General features: G+C 36.2%; 1 protein-coding gene across 2 annotated transcripts; it reads left to right on the forward strand.

The window, feature by feature from the left end:
• Positions 1 to 1,486: 1,486 nt before the first annotated feature.
• LOC137953049 (alpha-mannosidase At3g26720-like) lies at positions 1,487 to 17,117 on the forward strand. Of its 2 annotated transcripts, none has more exons than XM_068800239.1 (30): positions 1,487 to 1,659; positions 1,817 to 2,025; positions 2,112 to 2,195; positions 2,307 to 2,395; positions 2,600 to 2,774; positions 3,411 to 3,530; positions 3,635 to 3,718; positions 3,796 to 3,867; positions 4,523 to 4,636; positions 5,217 to 5,317; positions 5,534 to 5,627; positions 5,706 to 5,873; positions 5,971 to 6,060; positions 6,285 to 6,350; positions 6,443 to 6,499; positions 6,634 to 6,853; positions 6,980 to 7,119; positions 10,398 to 10,466; positions 10,581 to 10,640; positions 10,746 to 10,817; positions 13,053 to 13,100; positions 13,425 to 13,544; positions 13,983 to 14,048; positions 14,227 to 14,339; positions 14,475 to 14,559; positions 15,083 to 15,193; positions 15,276 to 15,371; positions 16,020 to 16,067; positions 16,217 to 16,285; positions 16,590 to 17,117. In XM_068800239.1, the coding sequence occupies exons 2-30, from the start codon at positions 1,831 to 1,833 to the stop codon at positions 16,812 to 16,814; spliced, it is 3,051 nt and encodes a 1,016-aa protein (XP_068656340.1). In that variant the 5' UTR covers positions 1,487 to 1,659; positions 1,817 to 1,830; the 3' UTR covers positions 16,815 to 17,117. The 2 variants fall into 2 exon arrangements, with proteins under 2 accessions (XP_068656340.1, XP_068656349.1); XM_068800248.1 differs by having other exon boundaries at positions 1,487 to 1,649.
• The last annotated feature ends 683 nt before the right edge of the window (positions 17,118 to 17,800 follow it).

Consider the following 17,800-nt stretch of genomic DNA (forward strand, 5'->3'; position numbering starts at 1 on the left):
TGTGTAATCTTTTCTAGGTCACCAGTGAATTAGTAGTTGTCTAGGACGCTGGAAAAAAAAAATTGAGTCATAGCTATTACCAATTACTAATGTATCATTGGGTATGTGAAACTTCTACATCAAGGTTCAGTCATGGGTATTGCTAATTGGTGTTCCCAAGTATTGGCTTGCTTTTGTGGCAAGCGTCCCTCCTCTTGGTTTCAGCTCATATGTTGTCTCAAGTTATGAAAGTATAGGTCAATCTTAGTAAGGATTGCTGCCATCTTGGGTTTATTAAGTGAGTAGATAATGAAATGACTTCTTTACCCCTCTTACAAAAACTCTTTATCTCTCCATATCCAAACACTATGAAAGTTGGACCATAGGCTGATACAAGCATACTGAATCTACTTGTGAGGTCACTGGTACATATAGACTCTGGGAAATGACCAAAATACCTCTTAAGTTATATTTAACAGTAAGAATGTATGAGGGGCATTTCTATTTTGCAGTCCCTCTCACTTAAATTAATAGAAAAGATTAAGGATTGACTTTTTCCCCTAATTGAGCATCCTTTCTTATGCTGCTTTTCATCTCCCCATTCTTCCTCTCTTCTTCCTACTTCTTCGTCTTCTCCTATCTATTTTCCTCTGTTTTAACATATTATCAAAACAATAGTTTGGGCTTGAGAGTTCCTCATTGCAAAGTTTTTTTTTCTTCTCAAGATTCAATCTCTCCAAGATGATTTTTTTCTTCCAAATTTGGCTTGCCGAGTTAATTAAAAATAGATTTTTCCCACTTTTCCTGCCATAATTGTCAGGTTAATGGTTACTACTTTTCGTTGAGTTAATTACCATGATCTTACTACCCAAAGAGGGTTAATTTCTGAGGTATGTCTTGAAACTACATGCATCCATGTGCTTGTGTTAGCCCTAAAATCTCCAATTGGCTGATGTTTTGATTGGTTTATTTGCTGAATATTTGGATTAAAGTCTCCTAGTATAGTTTTGAGAAGACAAAATTTGCTAGAAGATGTGTGGAGTTGGATTGGTGACCTAATTTGCAGTCTATGGAGCCTTGTTGATGTGCCCAGGTGAGTTAAGAATGAAATAAGATTTTCCTTGCTGAGTTACCCTTCAGTTTTGATATCCAAAAATCTAATCTAGGAAGGGTCAGACACTGGTCGCACAACTGACTTCTACAATTACTGACGCCTTACCTGGAGCGCACTACGCACCACTCCGCATTCTTTTTTAACCAGAGGCGTTGCTTATTTTAAATTCATTATTGAGAGAAAATAGCGTATTATATACTAAAATCCTAATAGTAGCGGATTCGTATAAAAAATAGTGGATAAGGCAATAAGGTCGTTTGCTTTTAATGAGTTTAGTTTCAACAATGAGGCACTGAGAGCGCTGTTACGTGTTAATTACTTGCTTATTGATTTTCCCCATCCGTCATGGACACGTTAAAGACCAGATCGTCAGCGCTGATGATGGGAAATGATTCCTCTGTCCGAAATCTCGTTCCTACTCCAGAGAAGCTCGAAGAAGGGCTCACTCAGCTGAGGCGATTCGTAGACGTTCTGCTAAATGCCACTGCTCCGACCGAATTCACGCTGCTGAAGACGTCTTTTCTTCAAGATTTCTCGCTCGAAGCTGACAAAGGAGGTACGACAAAGTAAGCTTTGGATTATCTTGCTTCGATTTTATCCACTTCCGCGGCTCCTTTCCTTTTTATTTTATTTTTTCCTATCGTCGCGTCTGTCGGAAAGTATCAGAGATTTAGATGTAAGTTATCTTCAGTCTAGCTGATAATCTAGATGTATGATCGTCAGCTCTTTGAGTAACAATGGCGATCGGAGCAGTATTGTGGTTCTTTTTAGCGGTTATTTCTTGCGCGGAGTCGAATTATATCGCTTATAACACTACGCCGAGTGTTGTTACTGGAAAAGTCAACGTTCATTTGGTTCCGCACACACATGATGATGTCGGATGGTTGAAGACCGTCGATCAGTACTACGTTGGTTCAAATAACTCGATCCAGGTATTTTTCGTGCGCTTGAACTGGATTACGTTTGTTTTACCTTGAGTTGAACTTAGTTGTGTGATTTTTTTTATTTTTTTCTACAGGGAGCGTGTGTTCAAAATGTCTTGGATTCTCTTGTTCCGGCATTGCTGGCTGATAAGAATCGGAAGTTCATCTACGTTGAGATGGCAAGTGATAATTTTTTTTTTTTTGGAACGCTCTATCGAATTTGAAGTTTTATTTGAATCCGTTTACTGACGGGAGAGAATTTATTGCGATTCTATCCTTGATGATTGCAGGCATTTTTTCAGCGTTGGTGGAGACAGCAGAGCGATGAAATTAAATCTGTTGTCAAGGGGCTGGTTAATTCGGGGCAACTAGAATTCATGTAAAGTTGTCTTTTTTTTTGGCTTTTTGACGCTTTAATTTTACTCTGTACGTAGAGTTGTCGAAGCTAAATGCCGTAAGCTTCCTCTCACATCGTCTGCTTTAACTTGCTTTCAACCGGATCGCATTCCAGAAATTTTAGTGGTCAGAGCGGTGGGTCTCTGTTTACTCCTTATTGTCTCTGGTTGGGTTTTGTGTTTTGCAGAAATGGTGGTATGTGTATGCATGATGAAGCAGCACCACATTACATTGATATGATTGATCAGACAACTCTTGGGCATCAGTTTCTCAAGCAGGAGTTTGACTTTACTCCAAGGATAGGGTGGCAGATTGATCCCTTCGGACATTCTGCCGTACAGGCCTACTTGCTTGGAGCAGAGGTATCTCTTCCTTATATGCATAATACTCCTAGATAGATATAATCTTACGAGTTTTAATATCATCATCATAATACTTTGAACTAAACAGAAATAGTAATGAATGGGTCTCTTGATGCTTTGATATCATTTTCAATGTTTTTATGTTATTAACTGGTCTCTTGTTTTGCGAACTCGCTTGCATTGGAAGCCTTTCCAATGTATTTCTCACCTTTTGGCTTCTTACCATTTTGTTATGTGCTTTATTGCTGCAAGAAAGAAACCTACTATTGAGGCAAGAAAAGGTTTGCTGATACCTACCAGCCCATATGTCACCGTATTAACCAGAATCGAGTAGCTAGAACCATAATATAAATATGCATATGGACCTACTTCATTTACATCCACCTTGATACAAAAATTCCAAATATGTCTGCTTCTTCCTATTAGGTACAAGAAACAAGAACCAAAAGCAAATACTGAAACCATAAAGAGAAGATATTTAAACTATATTCTCCTACTGAATTTTGGACCATAACTCAAATTGATCAAAGGACAAATCAAGGACAAATCCACTGAAGACTCGTTTATATGTTTCTCCATTCAGCTGAGAGTCCTTGGTGCTAGTTTACATTCCTAGTTGTATTAACTTATTTGCAGGTTGGATTTGACTCCCTTTTCTTTGGTCGGATTGATTATCAAGACAGAGCAAAGCGGAAGAATGAAAAGAGTCTTGAGGTTGTATGGCGTGGTTCAAAGACCCTTGGTTCTTCTGCTCAGGTTCTTTATATTTGTTCTGTCCCTTCTGTTTATTCATCCAATTTATGGATTCTTTCATTCTTACCTATCTTGACATTGATAATTTTGACTTGCTCTTGGTGAAGATTTTTGCTGGTGCCTTCCCCCAGAATTATGAACCACCCAGTGGCTTTTACTTTGAAGTTAATGATAACTCTCCTGTTGTTCAGGTAGTTCCCTTTTATGCAAACCCTTAAAATATGAGCATGTGTTCATTGATTAATTACTATTCTGTTGTGGATTGAAGGATGACATTCTTCTGTTTGACTACAATGTTGAAGAACGTGTGAACGACTTTGTAGCAGCAGCAATGTCACAGGTGAGGGCAACATTTATGCCTTTTAAATATTTAAAATTTTACCTGTTTGGACATGATTTTTCCTGAACCATATAGTTGAGCTGGCTGCAGCATGTGAGGACAACAATTTTGCCCCTTTACATATTTGCTTTTGTTGTAATCTCAGTTCGTGAGCTTTTTCTGAGTCCTTTTTCTTTTATTTTTTTGTCAATTTGTATTCTGTTTCATGATGTGCACTTCTCCTTTCGGGGCATGTCATTAAAAATTAAACATACAGACATTGAATAAAAATAAAAAATACATTTCTCAATGTTTGAATAACGGGAAGGAATCTGTGTTTCAGATGGGCGAAATGATATTCTGGGTAATTGTTGAAGTACTCTGCATATAAGACATCTTTAGATGTCATCATTTTCATAGTCATATAATGACCATTAGTGGTGTCCTCGTGTGGTTCCAATTTTTCTTACTGCTGTTTTGCATTCCATATATTGGCACAAGAATAAAAAAGTGAGAATAAACAGTTGTATACAGTAAAATTTTATTTTGATTGCTTTTTATCATTCCTTCTAAACTAGTTTAGAACTCCTCCAGTTATCCTGTGTTCTTTTTTTACTATTAATGCATGTTTCACACTAGAATTCAGTGAATCAGCTATGTATTGTTATTTTTTCAGGCTAATATTACTCGTACAAATCACATTATGTGGACCATGGGGACAGATTTTAAGTATCAATATGCTAATTCTTGGTTCAGACAACTGGACAAGCTCATTCATTATGTGAACAAGGTAATTATGCGTTAGAAATGATTTATACAAGCTAATTGAACTGATACTTTAAATTTTAGTCAGTATGTAGAGTTGTGACTGTCTGCGTTTGTTATTGTTTTTATCGATCACCTATAATCCACAAATACAACGACAAGACTTTTCCTATAATCCACAAATACAATGAGAAGACTTTTCCTGGTAACTAGAATGATATTGGTGTTGGTCTTCGTCTTCAAATATTTCAAAGAGGAGTAGGAAAGCGATACTTCATTGTAACTGGGTCCTGAGTGATAAACGAGAAGGTAGACATTCAAGAAGCAATCATCTTCTAATTCATGCGAAAAATGTATTTTAAGCCTTGAAAATCGATCCTATCACTCTTAGACTACTATTCGTTATTTTATTTTCAGTTTCTGGGCGAGGTCAAGTTATTCTTGCTTTTCATTGAAGTTTATTCGGGCATTTTCATGTTTGACATTTGAATAAAAAATGGTTATTGTGCATTTCTGTCACTTTTGTAGCTCTGTTCTTTCCCAGTCTTGGAGTCTGTGAACTACATATCCTATACTTTTAACATCACTGCATACAATGGTTGTAGGATGGGCGAGTCAATGCACTATACTCGACCCCTTCCATTTATACTGATGCAAAATATGCGGCAAAGGAGTCATGGCCACTCAAGACTGATGACTACTTTCCGTAAGTGATAGTACATCTTGGAATTTAGTCCTATTGGGTTGAGAGATGACTTGATTGGCAGAGGGATTGGCTGACAGATTGTCAATTTCTCCATCTTTCTGGCCTATTTGGCCATGTAAAGTCATAGAAATATTATTTTATTTTAATAAAGTTGTAGCCTGTTAACTATTCTGACCATTTTAATCCAAACCTCTATCGTATCTCCAAAAATTTCAGTTATGCAGATCGAGCAAATGGTTACTGGACGGGATACTTCACAAGTAGACCAGCTATTAAGGGTTATGTGAGAATGATGAGTGGCTACTACTTGGTAGGATTCTTCTACTCCTTTTATCCAGGTCAAAGTTTCATGCTGTGGTTATCAATTGTATGAATTCTTTATAATCAGGCAGCCAGACAATTGGAGTTTTTTAAAGGGCGAGATGGTTCAGGCCTTACGACAGAATTCTTGGCTGATGCTCTGGCAATTGCCCAACATCATGATGCAGTTAGTGGAACTGAAAAGCAGCATGTGGCAAATGATTATGCAAAGAGACTTTATATTGGTTACTCAAAGGTGAGACGTCAGCTTAGCAATAAGAAAGTTCTTGTCAGTTTTGCACTTCCTTGCTGAGCTTGACTAAATATCTTCCCCACTTAATATTTCTGTGCAGGCTGCAGAGTTGGTTGCGTCTTCACTTGCTTGCTTGACGGAGTTGAATATGAGCTCTGAATGCACAAAACCATCTACTACGTTTGAACAGGTAAAATAAAATCACGTTTTGAGACTTTAGTTACATGCTTAAGTGTTCTCATGTGGCATAGCAACAGAGCCCATATATGCTAGTGGATTTCCATAATCAAGTTTATGCTGCCATGGAAGAGTCACTAAGGAAGACCTGTTAATCTTTTGTGGTTAAAATGGCTAATTGTCAAATTCCATGCAGTTGTCGATCTTTTGTGAATGATCTATGAATTTGTCTTTCAGTGTCCTCTCTTGAACATTAGCTACTGTCCTGCATCAGAGGCAAAACGTGCCAATGGAAAAGATTTGGTAAGGGCCACAAGTACAATTCTTAACTTTAAGACAAGAAGAAGTTGCTTTTCTATATTGGGGTTATCATCTTTTTGCTGTTTTTTTTGTAGGTTGTCATTGTCTACAATTCTCTTGGATGGAAGAGAGAGGATATTGTTAGAATACCTGTAAGTATCTCTTCTTTTGGTGTCATGATTCTACAGGGTGATTTTTCTTTTATCTTTCTTAATTAATTGATCTTGAATAATTTCTTTTACACTAGATCTCTTAATAATTATTAAAATTGTGATATCTTTTCTAGGTCACCAGTGAATTAGTTGTTGTTCGGGATGCTGAAGGAAAAGAAATTGAGTCACAGCTATTACCAATTGCTAATGTATCATTGGGTATTCGAAACTTCTACGTCAAGGCACAGTTAGGTGTATCGCCAATTGGTGTTCCCAAGTATTGGCTTGCTTTTGTAGCAAGCATCCCTCCTCTTGGTTTCAGCTCATATGTTGTCTCAAGTTCTGGAAGTATAGGTCAGTCTTAGTAAGGGTTGCTACCAAAATTATCAAATTTTCAGAGATTTAAAAACAAAAATTTTCAGATTTGCTTTCAATGAAATGTGTATAAAACTTCTTATGTTTCTTATTGTTCTCTTATAGGCCCAAAATCAATTATATCAAAGGTCGAAAAGTCGGAAGCAAGTAATAGTGACACCATACGCGTTGGGCAAGGAAGTCTGGTACTTACTTATGTTACTGATGAAGGGAAACTAATCCAGTATCATAATGCTAAAAGCTCGGTATGTTAAGTGATTCATGGCAGTTTAGGTATCTGGTTTTAATGTTTTCCTAAAATATTTTGGTACATCTCTCCCAAATCTCCAAGTTGGTTTCTGTCTATTTGTTTTTGTGGTGAAAATCACTTTTGAATTTACTTGTCAAGAGAAAAGGTCACTTTGAATTTCACCAACAACCTTCTAGAAGTGCAGGATGTACTGGCTGATGGGATGCAAAAAATGAAAGAAAAAAAATTACAGCACTACCTTTTTTTTTAGAAAGCTATAGCACTATTTAGTCATTCTACATAGTGATGTTAAGGACATGATATAGCATTTCTATGATCAGTACAGCAACAACAGCCAGGAAGAGTTGACTACAAAGTCCTTTTATTTTCATGTGCATCAGAACCAGTATATATATATATATATGTGTGTGTGTGTGTGTGTGTGTGTGTGTATGCCTTCTCTATTGTTGTTCTGTTAGAAAATATGGTACAGGGGTATTTTGGTACTTTTACCTATGTTATTCTGTCTCTGAGTGTCAGGTATCTTGTTCGGAACTAGCTTACAAGAGCATCTTAATTCTGGTTTTTTTCTTTTGTTTTTCTGCTTTGTTTTAAGTGTATTATGTCCGTGTAAAATTATGAAGAAAAGAGGGTTTGAGAGAAGAATGTAACAGCTCGATGGGCTGAGAGTCGAGCTCCATCTTAGTTTTATTAACTTAAGTGAGTAGAGAATGAAATGACTTCTCTACCTCTCATACAAAAACTCCTTATCTCTCCATAATTACATGTCCAAATACTATGAAAATTGGACCATAGACTGATATAAACATGCTGAATCTATTTGTGCTCTCACTGGTACATACAGACTCTGAGAAATGACCAAAATACCTCTTACATTATATTTAACAGTAAGAATGTACGAGGGGCATTTCTTTTTTTTAATCCCTCTCACTGAAGTTAATAGAAAAGATTAAGGGTTGACTTTTCCCATAATCGAGCAACCTTTCTTATGCTGCTTTTCATTTCCCCAATCTTCCTCTCTTCTTCCTAGTTCTTCGTCTTCTCCTATCTATTTTCTTCTGTTTTAACATATTAACAGAGCAATAGTTTGGGCTTGGGAGTATCTCGGTGCAGAGTTTTTTTCTTTCTTCTCAAGATTCAATCTCTCCAAGAAGGTATTTTTCTTTGAAATTTGTCCTGCTGAGTTATTAAAGATTAGATCTTTCCCACTTTTCCTGCCATAACTGTCAGGTTAATGGTTAATACTTTTCGTTGAGTTACTTATCATGCTCTTATTGCCCAAAGAGGGTTTATTTCCAAGTTCTGCCCTGAAATACAACCTGCGTCCTTTGATTCCTTATCACCTTCTTATCGAGCGTTTGTTGTTCTTATCTATGTTTTCTATATCTCATTCTGTGCAGAATACTTTCGCTATGACTCAGTAGAAATGAGTTATGGATGAGAAGACGGTTTGTTTTGGTATCTAGGGGCACTTGGACTCTTTGTGATCTTCTTGTCATTAAGTATAATGTTGATGGAAGTATTGAAAGGTACAAGGCTCGGTTGGTAGCAAAAGGGTACATTTGTTGTTGATGTCTTTGAGACATTTTCTCCAGTTGCTAGGTTCACATCTATTCAGATTTTGATCTCTGTAGTTGTAAATAAAGGTTAGTCTTTATTTCAGCTTGACATTAAGAATGCATTTCTATATGATGTTTTGAAATAAGTGTACACAGAGCAACCTCCTAGGTATGTTACTCAAGGGGAGATAGGAAGGCATGCCAATTACATAAAGCTATTTATGAAATTAAGAAAGCCCCAAAGCATGGTTTGAAAAGTTAAGCCAAGTGATTATAGAGTTTGGTTTTACAATGAGCCACTGTGACCATTCGATGTTTGTGCTATACAGACAGTTTGGTAGTGTGATTCTAGTTGTATATGTGGACAACATTGTCTTATCTGAGAATGATTGTAAGGGTATTTAAGAGATGAAACAGTATTTGGCAAGACATTTCTAGACGAAGGATTTGGGGTAGTTGAAATGTATTCTTGGTGTTGAAGTAGCTCAAAGTAAAAAAGGGGTCGTTTTATCTCAGATGAAGTATGTTGTGGACATGTTAGAGGAGTATGGATTGTTAGGTGTACGTCTTTTAAAAACGGCCATAGAAATCATTCATGCTCTTCATGGTGACACGAGCCCTGAACTTCAGGATAAAACACAATATAGATGTATGGTTGGAAAGCAATTGTATGCTATAGTTACAAGACCTGATGTTTCTTTTCCTATAGGAGTGTTTAGTTAATTTATGGAATCCTCATGCAAAGTAAATTTAGAAGCTGTCCACATAATTGTGAAGCATTTGAATGGATCTCCTGGAAAAGGATTGTGGTATAAATCACATGGTAATGTTGATGTTATGGGATATTCTGATACTAACTATGCTGGGTCGAAATCAGGTAGAAGGTCACTGGATATTGTTGTTATGTGGGAGGAAATTTAATGATTTGGAGAAGTAATAAATAGAGTGTTGTGTCTAGATCAAATGCAAGAGGTAGAATATAGAGTCATGACACATACAATTAGTGTACTCATGTGGATAAAATCTGTTTGGGTGGGAATGTTTAACTAGTTAATGAGTTTATGGTTATGAAATGCGACAATTAGCTGCTACATTCATAGCTAACAATCCAGTGTTTCATAAAATGACAAAACACATTGAAGTGGATTGTCATTTTATTTGTGATGTTGTCATGCAAGGAAAGATTGTTATTCTTTATGTCCAGTTGTTTGAACAATTACAACACATCTTCACTAAATCCCTTGGGAGACGTGAGCATATGATACTTTGTAACAAGCTGGAGTTATTTATGAACCAGCTTGGGGGGGGGGGGGGGGTATTAGAAAATATGCTACAGGGGTATTTTGGTACTTTTACCTACATACTTTTGTCTTTGAGTGACCAGGTATCTTGTTAGGAACTAGCCTACAAGAGTATCTTAATATCTGGTCTTTTTCTTCTTCTTTTTCTGCTTTGTTGTAAGTGTATTATGTAAGAATTTAGGAGAGGGGCATTTCTGTCTTTTTAATCCCTCTTCACTTAAGTTAATTAAAAAGATTAGGGGTCGACTTCTCCCCCTAATCGAGCAGCCTTTCTTACGCTGCTTTTCATCTCCCCACTCTTCCTCTCTCTTCTTCCTACTTCATCTTCTACTATCAGTTTTCTTTGTTGTTTTAACATATTCTTTATAAGTGAACTTTCTCACATGTTTTGTTATATTTATTTATTACTTTAGGTGAAAGCATCTCTGCAGCAGTCTTATAAATATTATATAGGAGATGATGGAAGTGGTGCAGATCCTCAGGTAGTTTTTATTGACTGTCTACTATTATTTTGGTGGTTGTGGTGTTTTAAAGTTCTCACTCTATATTATACCAGCAAAGATAAGTCACCTAAACACTTTTTTTATATGTTGAAGGCTTCTGGTGCCTATATATTCCGCCCAAAAGGTTCTGTTGCGATAAAGCCTGAGGAAAAGGTACATATAGCTATCTATACAACTTATACTGTAAGATATTTGATAAGATCTTATGATCATCCACTTAAGGTGTTTGTTCATTCAGACAGTTTTATGTGATCACAGGCACGTTTCACTGTTCTCCGGGGCCCAATTTTGGATGAAGTGCATCAGAGAATCAACCCATGGATATCACAGGTGCTTAAATTTTTGGGAGATTTATTAAGAAAAAATTGAGTAAATGAATGAGATAGTGTATGGTAATTTTTTGTGTTCTTGGAGCTCAGTTTCTGTTCCAGTCTTTTTGAGAAGCTTAGAACTCAGTTACTTCTTCAGTGCATAATTCCAACCATAAATACTAGAATAGGAGAGGGGACCATGAAGTGCAGTAGAGAAGAGACTATAGGAAACATAAAATTAGGAATGAACAAGAAATATTTGAGGAACTTCTATAAAAACATTAAATAAATAGTGATAGGAGAAAAACCATCTGATAGTATATATGTAAAAAAGGCTTCATAATATACATGGAAATATAAATAAATAAATAAGTGAATAATGTATAGACATCAGTAATGTATTTGATTTAAAAAATGATCATATTCTCATCTATGAAGAGTGATGAACAAAGTTATTGTAATCTCTTTACTAATTGATTTACTTAAACTTATAAAATTTATTTTAATTTTTCACTTATTTATTTGAAAATATGTAAGTTTATAGTGCTTTATTTGAATATAACATAATGTATTTGAACTTTCATATAAATTTCTATTGAATAAGTTGGGCAATTATTCTGGATCTAAAACAAAAACTTTTCATTTATCACTTTGTTTTTAGGAATTCTAACTTAAGGCAAATGAGAATGCTGAAGGACTAAAAGATGCGGTGAACATAAAGTTGAGGAGGAGTATAAAATGAAGTCTCAGAATGAATTAAATAGGTGAGCTAACCTATAGATAAATTCTATCTCTAATATGGCCAAGATTTTTTAAATTTCCACTATCAGAAATATTCAGAAAGTATTCAAAGTTTACCTGCTACGAGTTTCTTGTTTCACCTGGTCAATTTTCTAGAACATTCGCTTCATTGTCATTCAAACTCTGTGGAGGTTTAACATCCAGATAAGCATACCCAAATCCTTGCAACTGACTCACTGGGAGTGCCTAGTATTATTTTGTAAAATTATTTAAGGTTTAAAAATTATTCTGTGTGAGCATAACCAGTCAGGCTCAAGGTTTTCTGATCCGGACTTGGGAATCTGGACTTGGATCAGGTCACCCAAATTGGATCAGTTCATGCCCAAAATAGAAAGGGGTAAGCCTGATTTCGTGACCCCACTTGTGCCCCGATAAACTGAGTTGACCTGGCAGTGTTGTGGATCAACTCGCCGGCAGAAAACCATGGTCTGAGTATCTATATATCAAGTAAAATAACCGCAGCTCTGACATCATTTAAGTTTATTCTTCTTTACCTGCCCTTTACTTTAAATATGCCTACAAATCAGCCTTGCATTTTAAAACTGTCTACAAGTTTGTTGTACCTTTTATCATGAGCTTGCCCTAATGGGACGTGCTAAGTTTACAGCAATGTGCAGTATCCTTTTTCTATTGAATTCTTTTTTCTGAATGGGAAACATTATACTAAATAGAAAAACAGAAGCATCATCTTATTTATCTCCTTCATGAGCTATTAAACCCTTGCAGCGATATTTTTGTTGTTTGTGAATTGGAGCCATAATCATGGGTGATGTGAACATTTCTTGTCACCCATGATGTGATCATTCATTTCGTGAGCCTACTCTCAAAAAGTGTTGGAGGCTATATTTGCTTAACAGTAAAGTCAGCCTAGGCTCTTTTTGAGAGACAGCATACTTGTGGCCTTTTAGGCAGACTTAGAGACCACAATTCAAAAACGTCCCCCAAAAGTTTTATCCTGTTGCTTTCTATTCCCTTCACGTCTATTAGACATAATGATATTGCCAGAACTAGTAATATGAGGAAAAGAGCAACTATTTGCACCATCATCCACCAATACTTTGGGTTTTACCCTCATCTGAGGTCTCATAGATCCTCTTAACAATTATGACCTAGTTACTTTATGAGAATAAGGCACAGTTGTATCCTTGAAGAGTACTTGTAATCTTGTTTTCTTTTATGGTTCAAGTTCAGTATTGAAAAAGTTTAATAATGAGAAATAAAGACTTCATTCTTTCTGTGATCCTCTGTCATATACTCTTGTCCTGACTTAGAAGGGAATAACTTGTTCTGGAAAAGCAGTTTAGCTTCCCCACTTTAACCTCTTAACTCTTTCTTTTTTTCTCTAAATATTTATTGCCTTTAATCTATGTAACTTCCAACATGGTTATTCATAAAAGAAAAATGACGAATTTAACCTTGTTTGTCATCGTATATTGGTTATTTTCTATTGCAGGTCACACGAGTGTACAAGGGAAAGGAACATGTGGAATTGGAGTTCACTGTAAGCATATGTTTGGTACATTGCATACATTGTGTATTGATATCATGGAGAACCGTTTTTCCTGCCTTGCCTGGGGTTGTCTGCTTCGTTGGTGTAGATGATGGGACCTCCATGTGTATATGGTACTGTTGTCTACTCCAATGGTGCATTACTGATCTGGAAGAGGAATATACAGCCGTCAGATTTCTTTTGAGTAGTGGTGATTGTGGATTCAACTCGATCCCTATATTGGCATTTTGCCTGATTAATGAAAATCTGATAACTTCTCTCATGTCCTTTTCTTTACTTGTTTCAATAATACCAATATGATTTCCTGCATACTAGGTTGGGCCTATACCAGTGGATGATTTCATTGGCAAAGAAGTTGTTACTCAATTTATGACAACAATGATGACCGATAAAATATTTTACACAGATTCTAGTGGACGTGATTTTATTAAAAGGGTATGCTCCTTTGTGCCCCTTTGACTTTGTATCTGCAATTGTCTCTTTCCTTTCTCTGCTGGGATAGCATGTGCTTACTTGAGAAGTCTATTTGCTGTGGTTTCCATACATTTTCTAAATGGGGTGCTTATTATATTTTTAATGTAACAAATCCTCGCATTTTTTTTGGTTCTACTCATTATTTTTAACGAGATCAACTATTTTTGCTTGTCTCTGAGATGCTATATTTCTGAGTATTTTCATACTCATGTATAGCAACTGGATATGTGTTTCTAGCATCCAAGGGCTGTAATTTAGTCCAGTTCAAAAAAAAAAAGAACTTTTTGTACTCTTAATATGCAAGGAATTGCTAATAAACTTATAAAGTTTGATATTTGTTAGAGTTGCTCTGTAATTCCTTGTCCGGATCCATTTTTGCTTGTGAAATTATATATGTAGATTCGAGATTATAGGCCAGATTGGGACCTGCAAGTTAATCAACCTGAAGCGGGAAACTATTATCCTGTAAGTTTTCCTTTGCATTTGGTTCATTCATATTTTGTTTTTCAGATATAGTCAGTTGTAGTGAAATCATAGGTTACTTGAACTTTTGGTTTCATAAAAGCTCTAAGAGATTCATCAAGTCTTTCTTAGTCTTTTTGGCTATATTGGAAAAGAGCAATGACATGGTCCTTTATTCCAGATTAATCTTGGCATATACATTAAAGATAATGGCACGGAGTTCTCAGTATTGGTTGACCGCTCCGTAGGGGGGTCTAGTATTAAGGATGGCCAAGTAGAGTTGATGCTCCACAGGTCCGTTCCTTCTGTGCTAATTCTTTATCAACTATCAAATAATGATCTTGCCTTTTACCTCAAGATATTAAGATACTGATACACTAGCATTCCATTAGTTGAATTATTTAAGATAACGGTTCTCTAATTTAACAGGAGATTGCTTTATGATGATTCAAGAGGCGTTGCAGAGGCACTTAACGAAGTGGTTTGCAACCAAAATCAATGTGAAGGATTAACTGTATGTGCTTCTGAAATGCTACTCTATGCTTTTACTTGATTATTTATACTCCCACCATTTGATGTGTAAGTTAGTATTATTGCATCCTTGATCCTTACATTTCATGTTTCTCTTCATGGATCATAGCTCTAGTAGCAGTTTTTTAAAGGTTTCTATAGTTGGTTAATAGGCATATTTCGGGATATTTTAAAAATTACCTCAATTTTATCTTGTGTTTGGTCTTACATTCAGAGATCCGCAAATTCAGCAGCAGATGTGCTTGCTAAGCAGGGAGCTACCCTACAATCGTTTGTTGTTAGGGATCTGCTCCCTCCTCTTTTGTAATTTTTTTCTTGTTAATATAAATACATCTTTATAAAAAAAAAAACAAAAAAACAGTTGGTTAATAGACAACCCATCTCATTTATGTCCAATGACTGCTAAAGGAAACCCGTCTTCATGGATCATAGCTTTTGCATCAGTTCATAGAAATAACTGGATGTCCTTATCACAGCTACTATCTGATGCTTCATCAACTAAACAGGTTCAAGGAAAATTATATCTAAGAATTGATCCTCTTGGTGAGGGTGCTAAATGGCGAAGAAAAGTGGGCCAAGAGATATATTCCCCATTTCTGCTTGCTTTCACAGAACAGGTAAAAGGACCTTTAGATTAGTATTTTCTCCTTAACACTTGGGAGTAACAATTACAACTCACTAGCTTTTACCATTTCACAGGATGGAGGTAAGTGGACCAGTTCCCATGTCACGTCTTTCTCAGCTACTGGTCCCTCGTACAGTTTACCTGATAATGTTGCTCTGATAACACTTCAGGTGTGCATATATGCTGATAGAAGAAGCTTTTTTTTTTTCATTCTTGTACGTGTATATGAATAAGTCCTATCTAAAGTAATGCCTAAAGATAGCAGATGGTAGCCTAACTGTATTTCTACCTTTTTCTCTTTCAAATATGCTATGTTTGTTTATATCTTGATTGTACAAACCACCACCATGCTCTGGATTTTGGAATGTCAATGACCCATGTTGATATCAGGTTGAACTGCATTTTTATCTATTTTGGGACCTGATGCTTTTACAAATTGAGATTAGTAGAAAACTTTTAACATTTTGAAAGTCATTTTAGATTGTTTACTAATTCCATGTTCTTTATATCAGCTTTTCCAGGGTTAATAATGCTCTTACTATCTGAATCTAATTTTTACATTGTGTATCTGGTTAATTTTGTAACTCCTATACCAGCCACTGTGCCAGTATACAGAGACTGGATGAGGCTGCCATCTGTGTTATGAATCTCTGAGTATCACAATTGAGACAAAAGACAGGCATCTAAGATGTTCTTTTAGTGTCCTTTTGAGCTCACCCCAACATAATTAGGATAAGGCTATGATGGAGATGATGATCGGCAATATCTATATAAGATAAAGTCTCACTTGATCTTCTGTGTTTTCTATGTCCCTATAGGAGCTTGAAGATGGAACTGTTCTTCTGCGGTTAGCACACTTATTTGAGGTATAGTTTCTCTGAGCTGGTTTTAATATATGAGTCTTGTTTTGAAGTAAACAAAAACCTGTTTTTACTTGTCTTTGACAATGCTAGTTATTTCTTCTTGATAGACCTCTGACTTCGCCAGTCTTTTGCTTTGTTTTGTATATTTAAAGATGGGAGAGGAGGAGGATTTCTCGGTGATGTCAACTGTCGATTTAAATAAGTTGTTCCCTAGCAAGAAGGTAAGAAAAATTGACCCGTAGACTAGAGATAGCATATTGATGCCTGATTACAACTTTCATCATATTCATCTGCTTATCTACATTCTGGATGTTAATGAAATATGGATTTGTTTGAGGTTGGAGCAGTAGCTTATCACCTTATGATTGATGGTTTGGTGGCGAATAGCTATGCTTCATTTCACCATGGAAGTAGAGAAACACATCAGCATTCTCTGATACCTGTAGACATATTTCAGGTTTAGAACGTAGAGAGCTTTCTTTTCAAAAGTGATCCCTGATTCGATGTCCAACTTTATCTTCTCAGATAAGCAAGATAACAGAGATGAACTTATCTGCTAACCAAGAAAGAGCAGAAATGGAAAAGAAGCGACTGGTCTGGAACGTGGTAGGTGCACCCAAGGAGGAATCTGTTATGAGAGGGGGACCTGTTGATCCTTACAAGCTAGTGGTAGAGCTAGCTCCCATGGAAATCCGTACCTTCATCATCAGTTTCGATTATATCTCCTTCCTAGAGCAGGTTAATCCCTGAAAGACGAGAAGTTCCACATTCTACAGCCGTTGCATCAGTGCAGTAGTTCAGTTTGGAAGCCATTGCAAATGCGTTCAAATTCCAAATCCCTCTGAAATCTGAATCTTATTTCTTCTTTTCAATTAGAAGAATTGGCCCTTTTTTAGGGTTAATTGCAACAATAAGGTATTTATATGTTTTAAATGTATGGCTACATGTGCTTGCGCAATCCTGTCCTACATCGAATTTTAGGGATGCAGTAGGAATGTAACTCGGTAGTACAATAAATAATCGGTGGCAGGGCAGCTGATGCGATTAGACATACACTTATTTCCTTTTTGTAACTCAGTGAGTGTGGGTTGGGTCAAAAGGAGAATCTGACCTGACTTAGCCCTGATTTTGACAAGGATGTAGTGTTCCTTTGGCATTGTTGGACAGGGATGAGGTGAGGAGAAAATTTTGGAGTTGATATAGGGTGGGGATGGGTTTTCCTATCGCTGGCTCAGATCCAATTCACAATGTTGGACAGGGATGGGGTGAAGAGAAAATTTTGGAGTAGATATAGGGTGGAGATGGGTTTTCCTATTCCTGGCTCAGATCCAACCTGCAGGATTTATTTATATGGTGTATTAAAATAGCATGTTTACAAAAAAATTATTAATTGTTAGTGGTCAATTTATGATTTTTATAATAGTATTATTGTAAGTTTTACGTAACTTTGGATTTATTATTTTTTATCCTTGCCTCATAAAATTAATTTGAAACCGCTCCTGACAAACCCATGATGGCTTTTTAAGGAAACATGTTTTAAGTCAAGTTCAGGGGTAAGGACGACATATAACATATTTAAAGCAAAGCTAGCATTAAGAAAATAAAAGGAAATTGAGGCAAATCTGAACCGAACTCAATAACAAACTAGTATACATGGAATCCTTAATGTTATCTATTAGGTTTTGGCAAAGAAAAGGAAAGTGCTACTCATCTTCATTTTGTACATTGTAGGAGGG

Source organism: Aristolochia californica, unplaced genomic scaffold (assembly GCF_029961685.1).
Source record: "Aristolochia californica isolate CCGP_79_NKW_82.1479 unplaced genomic scaffold, dmAriCali1.0.hap1 SCAF_1, whole genome shotgun sequence".
NCBI lineage: Eukaryota > Viridiplantae > Streptophyta > Magnoliopsida > Piperales > Aristolochiaceae > Aristolochia > Aristolochia californica.

Coding starts and splice junctions, on each gene's coding strand:
- LOC137953049 (XM_068800239.1), top strand. CDS start 1,831: ATGGCGATCGGAGCAGTATTGTGGTTCTTTTTAGCGGTTATTTCTTGC. Junction 2,026..2,111: donor GTTCAAATAACTCGATCCAG/GTATTTTTCGTG, acceptor TTTTTTCTACAG/GGAGCGTGTGTTCAAAATGT. Junction 10,641..10,745: donor CGATAAAGCCTGAGGAAAAG/GTACATATAGCT, acceptor ATGTGATCACAG/GCACGTTTCACTGTTCTCCG.